Source organism: Zingiber officinale, chromosome 8B, assembly GCF_018446385.1.
Source record: "Zingiber officinale cultivar Zhangliang chromosome 8B, Zo_v1.1, whole genome shotgun sequence".
In the NCBI taxonomy this organism is placed as follows: Eukaryota; Viridiplantae; Streptophyta; class Magnoliopsida; order Zingiberales; family Zingiberaceae; genus Zingiber; species Zingiber officinale.
The window spans coordinates 92,365,416-92,374,708 of NC_056001.1; the positions used below are offsets into that span (position 1 = coordinate 92,365,416).

At 35.8% G+C, this 9,293-nt stretch overlaps 2 protein-coding genes across 3 annotated transcripts; one reads left to right on the top strand and one right to left on the bottom strand.

Moving 5' to 3' along the window:
* Positions 1-2,635: 2,635 nt before the first annotated feature.
* Positions 2,636-4,654, bottom strand: LOC122017663 (huntingtin-interacting protein K-like). Its single transcript, XM_042575330.1, has 4 exons — positions 4,447-4,654; positions 4,154-4,209; positions 3,007-3,073; positions 2,636-2,920 (listed from the first exon to the last, which is right to left on the bottom strand). Exons 1-4 carry the CDS (start codon positions 4,576-4,578, stop codon positions 2,840-2,842), a joined length of 336 nt encoding a protein of 111 aa, XP_042431264.1. The 5' UTR covers positions 4,579-4,654; the 3' UTR covers positions 2,636-2,839.
* A 167-nt stretch (positions 4,655-4,821) lies between these two features.
* Positions 4,822-8,831, top strand: LOC122017408 (probable prefoldin subunit 3). 2 transcript variants are annotated; one of them, XM_042575018.1, is made up of 6 exons: positions 4,822-5,100; positions 5,354-5,411; positions 6,497-6,583; positions 8,126-8,245; positions 8,333-8,434; positions 8,523-8,831. In XM_042575018.1, the coding sequence occupies exons 1-6, from the start codon at positions 4,958-4,960 to the stop codon at positions 8,598-8,600; spliced, it is 588 nt and encodes a 195-aa protein (XP_042430952.1). In that variant the 5' UTR covers positions 4,822-4,957; the 3' UTR covers positions 8,601-8,831. The 2 variants fall into 2 exon arrangements, with proteins under 2 accessions (XP_042430952.1, XP_042430953.1); XM_042575019.1 differs by having other exon boundaries at positions 6,497-6,568.
* The last annotated feature ends 462 nt before the right edge of the window (positions 8,832-9,293 follow it).

The window sequence follows — 9,293 nt, forward strand, 5'->3', positions numbered from 1 at the left end:
GTTTTATCTCTTACTAAGCATTTGGTCAAAGAAAACTCATTAGCAAGATCATTTTCTCCTATGCTCATACTGGTCGAGTCTCCAAAATGATCTAAAAGATTGGTCTATTTTGAAGACTTCATCTTCATCAAACTCTTGGTATTTTGCTTTCTCTTCACTTTCATTTCATTATTTAGGAGAGAGGTGAGATGTGAATTTGAGGATAAAAGGGTCACACTCGTAATAGCCTGTGAAATCTCATTAATTAGGTTAAGATGAATCTTTGTTTGGAGATGCTTACCACTTTACCTAGTGGGAATTGAAGAGATGGTAATAGTGGAAGTGTTCGAGGATGATGCACTGGACATGTTATAAGTCATGGGATAAAAGTGAGATTTTTGACATCATATTCCTTTGTAATTGTTTTTGTCCGTTGTTATATTCTTGACCTAATCAACTAAACACACATGATATTCATACTACTAACCCTTGTTTCGTTTTTGTAATTGTGAGAAATTCATACTACCTATTCAAGCAAGGTCATTGTAGATTCTTTAGTTGCCCCACAAGCATGACTAAGTTGGTACTTAGATGGTAGATTGTCACATGAAATAGGGATCGAATTTCCAAGAGAATAATCCTTTGGAGAATAAAATCCCTCCCACTTAGAGAGGTTGTTCGATAATTATGATTTACTCCCTTCATCTCGCGACAATAAGAGGCGCTTAGGGTGAGCGGGTCACTTTTATCACATAGTATATTCTTTAGTTGCTCCCACGGATGTAGTTGAGTCAATATTCGAGTGGTAGAATTATTACACAGGAGCAAGGTTTAAATCCTATGGGGTTTATCACCCTAAGAAATAAATTCCTTCCACCAAGAAAGTTGCTCGGTACCATGATTTGCTACTCTTCCACAAGTCTTAGGACGGTTCATGAAAGGGCATCTGAAATGAACGTTATCATTTTTTGCTACACATGATAAATTCTTTAGTTGGTATCGAATGTAGGCTTTGAGGTTGAAGTAACATTTAAAAGAGGTAACAATGTAAGAGGATCAATCCACCATAACAATCTCCAAGTTTTTATGTAATAAATTTTGTATATTGAAAATTTAGAATGGAATACCACCTATAACAAATTATGATATTTGGAAGATCGTTACTGCCAAATTACATTGGATAGAAATGATGAGCCCATTGACATGGAAAGATAGAATGCTAATGAGAAACTATAAGCCATTGGATATAAACATCCTCACCAATGCTTATGAGCCATTGATCAATTTCTTAAATCTAGAATGCTTGAGTGATCGTTTTTCCTTCTTTCATCTTAAAAGTGTTACTTGAGTCCTTGGAAGGTCCCTCTCGACAAAGTTTAGAATCGGAGAGCCCTCGTGCAATTTGACAATTTTCTACACGTCCTCAGCACTCTAGTATTACCCAGTTTAAGAAAAGTAAACTCAGTTTGGCCCCCTTATGGCTGTTATCCTTTTTTTTTTTAGTCTACTAAAATCTTTATAGAAAAGTAAATTAAATAAAAAGTTTAAGAATTGTGACCGTGAAAATTTTTTGGTTGACTAATTACATTTATCTTTGTGATGCAACACAATTATGAACAAAACTAACCAAATACATTGAATCATAAAAGACAAAATGGCATAAATGATCAGAGCTACAATACAATGCTGACTCTAAAAGCTTGTTCGTGAAGTTATATACTCCTGACAGATATATATAGTTGGTGAACTCTCAAAAGTATTTTGATTGCACTACCTAGTTATCCACACACTGTACAGACTCTAAAAGCTTGTTCGTGAAGTTATATACTTCTAGCAGATATACAGCAAGTGAGCTCTTAAAAGTATATTGATCATACCACTTATTTACCAACTATATAGATATAAAAAACACAGTTGCTTTCATTGTAGGTGAGTGAAGAATGAAAGGAACAAGCGTCTCAGGTTCACCCATAACGGATCCAATTAGTTAAAATCGATAATCACACGATAGTTATGCATGGATATAATAAATTTAGATTAGGATGTCATTATACAGTTGTTAGGAGGAAATAAAGATTAGAGGAAGTTCAGAAAAGAAGAAAAAGACAATTAATCAAAGAGATTTTACATGGCTCAGCTTTGAAGTGAGGAAGGTAGAATTCTTTATGATGGCTGCAAAGTTTGCAAGAGTACAATAGTAACATTATCCATCTAACTCATATTAGTGTATAAGGACAACCTATGCACAAAACTAATGGATTTATAAGTATTAATATAATGGTTATTCAAATTCCATAAAGGAATATAAAATGCATTGTGAAATTAACTACATTAAAATATTCTCAAATGTCCAACTCATATATGTAAACTAACTTACAGGAAGAGACTATTGACAGCAGGATTATCTTCAGTGTCAACTTTCTTAACTGCAATGCTCCCTTAAGTGATCAATCTCTAATAAAATGATAATGAGAGTGAAGAGGGTTGATTTACCAGAAAAACTCAAAGAATATAAAATTAAAAAAAAAACAAATTTGATCAATTTATTCTAGGTCCATATGGAGTGAGTGGCACCTGGCAAGTGATCTCCCCTTGCTGCACAAAACATAATTTTGTATCAATAATTTGATATGCAAAAAAGTTCTTAAGAGTCGAGTATCAGTAATTCTGATGACGTGTCAACAACTTGATCACCCCCCTCAGACTTCCATTGCTGATAAATAAATGTCTAAATAGTGTGAGTGGATACAGAATAGTTTCAAACATTCATCAGGAGAAGATTCTGCAAAGCAACAATCTGTTTAATGGGGCTTCCATTTCCTACTTCTCTACAGAATCATGCAACCAACGTAAGATGATTTCAACGAAGTAGATGGCGAACAGCAGCAACTGCATCGCCTTTGTGCTCCCTTAGTGTTCTTTCAGCAATCTTCTTGTCCAACTGCATATAACAGCATACATCTCTGAATAATGATGATCCTTTTTTCAGTCTCCACAACTAGAAAGAAAATGATCGAATATATTCACCTCGAGTTCATTTGCGATAATGTCTACATCAATTGGATTGATCTTCACAGCAGCAAGCTCTTTCTCCCTGCGAAAGGATCATATATTAACCAAAAAAGGCAAGAATACATTTAGTAGCATTGAATCAGAAATAAATGTATTGAATCAGAACTTTCATGAACAGGTAATTCAACTACAGAGATTAACATTTCTTTATGTTGACTACGAGGATACCTCAAATAACCTTTCATTTATATGCTCACTGCAGATAACTGAAATTGTTTGACGAATTAAGATTCATCTCACTCAGAGACTAACCAACAAATAAAGGTGTCAAGAGAATGAAAGGAGATATAAAGATCTTTCTAATTCAAAATAAGCTTTAAAGTCCTCTTGGAGTTATATATAATGTAGGCATTGAAATGTGAGGATCCAGAACATAAAACACAATTATAAATGGTATTCTTTCACTTAACTTCTTCCTTCCTCATTTGATTAACTATCACAGAAACAAATTATCTCAACAAAGCTTAGCATTACTAGTCCATTAAAATTCTTAATCAAACCATCAAGATTTCCTTACAATTCTTCACACTCCCACCACTTTTATCCAGAAATGAAACTAGTGCAAACAACTTATTGCTTAATTTTATATTCAGATCTAGTGGAAGTGATAGTAAATAACTCTCATTGAATTCATCATTTCCATATTTTCCCCAAATAAGCTCCCCTGCATTAGAATAGTTTCCATCCAATATTTTTTGGGGGAGAATTGCAATAGAGAAAGGTATTGGATCACAAAACAGGCTCAGCAATTACCTCAACTTTCCAGATCCACTAGCAAAAGACATGTTCGCGACTACACAAGATGCCTCTCATTGCTGAAGGTCCCCTTAGTGAGAACAAGGAAACCTTTGAATCAACATGTATGAGTGTGTTGCATATTTATACTGATTTGCACCCAAAAACAAAAATAAAATGAGATCTCTACATGAATGAGGACCTCACGACCTCCGTCAAATGACTACATTTTATTAGAATGTCCAAACATTTTGAATTCAATACTTAATGCGATGCAAATAAACAATCAAATCCAAAAATGTGAAACTGTAAACAATTAGATCATAAACCAATCAAACCAGCATCCGTTCCGGCCACAATCACTCACCGCAGTCGCATCGCATTCCAATCAGCTTCCTTAGCTGAAGCAAGAGCTGCCATGGCCTGCAAACACCCCCCTAAAAAATTTAAAACTTTTGTTCTAACAAAGGAAAAGTTCACCATGCGATTTTTACAGTGCGTTATAAACAGACACGAAATTCACTTGTGCAACCAGGCCACATCAACGAAATTCAGGGCTACTGCTTATGCCCCAGAGGAAATTAACATTCAGGCAAAGTAAATGGGGAAAAGAATATCCGAACGAAAAAAATAGGAACAACGGAAGGCAACGGGAGAGACCGATTGCACGCGACTGGAATCGAGCTGACGGTCTTCGACGCGATCGGTTAGCTTGTCGAGAGCTTTGCTCTGCTGCTGCAAGTCCTTCGAATCGACAGCTGCTGTCGCCGCCGCTCCATCGCCGCCCTCCATCGCCGCCACTTAGGGTTCCAACTTCCAAGACTACGGGTGTTCTATGAAGAACATGGACGGAAACACGCTCCCATAAATACTTATTCCATGGCTCGGCCTATTTGATTGCGGTCCAAATCAAGTCCAATTTAAACCGACTCGGGTCGAATCTAATGTCCACTATTTTATCAATCCAAATCAAAATAAATAATTATTTATTATTATTTATTTTGTTTTATTTAATTATTTTTAATACTCGAACCCTAGAGATCGATTAAGGCCATGCTCCAGTTGCTTACGAAGCCGATGGGTTACTAGAGATCGACGAAGACAAGAGGACTGGTTCCATCATCGGCGATCACCGGAATTGGAGACCTCCTTTATTCCCGTCTCCTCGACGATGGAGATCTCGCCTTCTGCTTCTACTGCCGGAGTCACTGAGAGGAGGGGCATTCCCGGAGCTTCCTTCGTGGAGGACGTTGAGACTTATCTCAAGCAATCCGGTCTCGATGTCAACTCCTCCCTAGGTTTCCTCCAGGAAAGGTATCTTCCTTTCGGCTCCTTCCGCCTTTTTTTTTTTTTGTTCCCATCTGTTGATTTGCTTCTATGCCGCGGAGCCGGATGCGATTGAGACTGCCGCTCTGATCGGGATTTCTTATGCTTTATTTCCCGTTATTGTTTCTCGTAAACATCCAGTACACATGAGCTTCTGCTTCTTTAAACAAACAGAGCTTCGAATAGTTTGACACTTGTGGTTGTTAGTTTCGTAAACAAGCGGTCTTACTATTCCTCTCAGGCTTCAGCAGTACAGAGTCGTGGAGATGAAACTTTTGGCTCAGCAACGGGATCTTCAGGTTGGCTACTCTTATTTGTTTCCTCTTTTCTTAAGCTGTTGTTGATGCTCTGTATGATGTTTCGTTTTACTTATCTAATCAAACTTATCTGTGTCTGATCTTCTTCTTCTTTTTTTTTTTTTTTTTTTTTGATATTTTATCTTCCTCACTATAGTCTAATTATCAAAGATCATTGTTCATTGAATTTCAGAGAAGAAATTACTGACCACCAGTAATGGTCAATGCCTAACTTAAGTTTGTATAAAAAAGATGAAGGTGCATGAAAATTTGAAAGAATATAAAACTAAAAACAATATAAGGACCATGGATTTTGACCACATTTGTTTTAAGAATTAATGAGAAGTCCCTAAAAAATGAAAGAGGCAAGGTTTAATCAAAGTATAACCAAAGTATTCATAAACCTATGATTTGATCCTATGTTGATATGTTCCTACTACCATTCCTTGGTTGGATCTTAATCCATGCAATAATGACTTAATGGAATAAACTTACATTTGTTTGTTTAAAAGTTTGACATTAAGAAATGGACATCTTTTTCATACCATTATATGAGAAGGAAGGTTGCGAGAACATGTTTGCGAGTTTCCTTAGCTTAGTGCGAGTGGCACTGTGAACAGTGAGTGATGAGGTGGGAGAGGAAGATGAGTTCAAAACCATGAGGCATGTAGTTGCAGTAGCACACATGATTCTGAGCCGTCAAAAATTAACCTCAAGCCGATTGCAATTTCTGCCATGTGTCATGCCTAGGAAGCCCAATATCATGGGCTTTAAAGGTATAATCAAAGAACTTGAATCAATTGTGAATGTGTGATGGGTGGAGGACCAAAGAAAAATCTACTTAATACAATTAAAGATGACTTGAAAAGATTTGAAATAGTGATGTAACCTCACATAAAGTTCAATGGTAAGTTGGCTCTGAATAGCCAGGCTTAAGGTGTTTATTTGTTTGTATTTTTTTTTTTTTAAAAAAAGAAGAGATTGTCTAGTTATTGTTGGTCTGAGATGCTCTAAAAGTAGCTTTTTGTGACAAATTATTATCAGTTGTCCCAGATTTGTGGAAGCTAACTTGTGTAAATAATTTATAGGCAAAGATACCAGATATTGAGAAGTGCTTAGATGTTGTTGCTATGTTGGAAGCGAAGAAAACTGCTGGGGAGGTTTGTTTAAAAAAAGTTATTATTCTTTTACTGTTGATGCAATTTATGCAAGTTTGGATATTTCTATATCTTCTTAACCACATGTTTCAAAATCCACCAAATTATCATGATAAATTCATCACCAGCTTTCCTTGAATCAGTTTGAAGGATAATGGTTGGATGAACCAGAAATAGGACTGTTTGATGACATAGTCTCCTTGTGAATCCTTCATATTTTGAGGCATTTCCAACTTTCCTGTTCTATAATTTCCCCATCTTCAGTTTTTCTAGGATGTGAGTTCCCATATCTTGAATCCATTATTATGCAACCTTCATCTTATCCGTCCTATCGGGTTGGAACATTGTTATCATGCCATTTAACACTGGTGATTTTATTATATGTTTTTCTTGCTTGGCTACATGTAAAGTATATCTAACAAAATGCTTTGCCAGCAAGGAGGATTTGCAACAGAAACTGTAATTTATATCATGGAGATGTATATAGACAGAGTTTCTATTGTATAGATTAAAGAATCTGATATTTGATCACTGGCATAATATATCCATGTATGGTTATGGACTTGGTTACAATGCTTTCTCCCGTGAGCTGATTTCTTGTGGAGAATTGTGATTTGTATGAAAGTACAAAAGCTTGAAGGAGAGCCTTGGTGCAACAGTAAAGTTGCTACCGTGTGACCTAGAGGTCATGGGTTCAAATCTCGGAAACAACCTTTTACAAAGCAAGGCTGCATACAATAGACCCTTCCCTAGCACCTCACATTAACTAGAGCTTCCTTCGTGCACCGGGTTGCCCTTTATAAAAGTACATAAGCTTCAAGATCCGTTTATCCATTGTCTTTCATTATTAAGTAGATTGACCCTAACCTTTAGAGGCTTTAGAATAATGATTAAAACAAAAGTTTATTTTATTTATGATATTGAAGGCTTTAATAAGCTGCTAGAACTTGGAGACGTTTGTCAACTACGTTTACCTGTTAGGAATTCATTACAGTTATCCTGTATTTATAGGTTCTAAATATTATTTTTTAACTCAGAAATGGTACATTAGTTGAACACTAAAAATCATATTCTGTAGTTACAAACTTACATGAAGTACAACTTGTCCTGAATGAACTTTCCTAAGATTATTCTTAGGATGCTTTTATGAACATTTTACCTTATATAATTCATTCTGGTAGTTTTTGAAGTTTTTAGATTACTACACAGTCGTGGAACGAAAGCTGAACCACTGGTATGGATGAGTAGACTAATCTATATTTCTGCTCCTTTGCTAATTTCTTTTTTTCGATCACTGGTACAATTAACTAAAACACCTTAACGTATCTATCATGTATTTCATTGCACCAGTCTTTTCTTCTTTGGTTACATAATGAAACACTGCAACTTGAAGCAAACTTCAGAATCTTTATCCGTAAGATAAAAAACAATACTGGGCCAACAATTGGGATTATGTATATGAATTTTTCCCTTTATCCTTGAGTTCCTTCTTTGTTAGCTTTCTTGAAGTTCATACCTTTTGCGGTCTGTATAACCTTCAGCGTAATGAATTAATCGCAGGCACTCATTACAGATTTTGAAGTGGCCGAAGGTATTTATTCACGTTCAAAAGTTGAGGATAATGATTCTGTTTGCCTCTGGTTGGGAGCTAATGTAATGCTTGAGTATTCCCTGGAAGAGGTTGGTCAGAAAAGTGGCATTCTTCCTTCACCTAATATACCCATATTGTGGAAACCTTCCAGCTCTGATATATTTTATTATTCATAGGCAAAATCCCTCCTAGATAAGAACTTGGAAAATGCTAAAGCGAGCTTAGAAGTTCTTGTTGGTGATCTACAATTCTTAAGGGATCAAGTGACCATAACTCAAGTAAGTTCTGGATGAAAAACATAAAACCAAGAATGAGTTTGGCAAACTCATTTGACTTTTTAATCCATGACATTGTGATTTTATACAGGTTACTGTTGCTCGGGTGTACAATTGGGATGTTCATCAGAGAAGAACTAAGCAAGCAGTAAAAGAACCCGAATCCTGAAGTTTTTTTTTTTTTTTTTTGTATTAGCTTCCAGAACTAGCAGTATTTATGCGTTTATATATGTGCCTTTGCTCTCTGTATGAGCAATAACTGATTCATTGTTGTCAAGCTTAGACGTAGAATTTTGTGAATGTTTGAAGCTGTTTTATTGCTCATTTCTTGTTTACAGAGATTTGTGTAAGTGCGAGATTCTTATCAAACTTCTTACGAGTTTAAAATCTTGCTAGATGATTTATTTGCCTGGGATTTATTCTTGCTCAAGTTTGAGTGTCTGTCATCCTCTACTTCACTTGCTGAAGATGCATCATGAGCCTCTTATCCTCTGGTTTCAGCTTTTAACCAATCTTGTCGGCAGATTAGATATTCCCCATTTGCGTCCAGCACTTTTTTTCCTGTACTTGAGCAACAATGCGACACAACTGTTATCGTCTGAAAGTTAGTAGATCATGTCTTAGAAATGATATGCTTCCACCATGGAAGAACATCAGGATCATGGAAATTTATTTTCATCATATAAAGCCGAGTGGTTATATCCCAAGTATCACAAAGACGAATAATTAACTTTAGTAGAACAATTTGATCTCCATTTTATCTTTGAGCATTTTCAATGTAAAAGTCTCACTTTCCAGTTAGAGCCTTGATAAGGATATCATGTAACTAATTCATGTTCTTTAATTGATAACAATTGAAGAG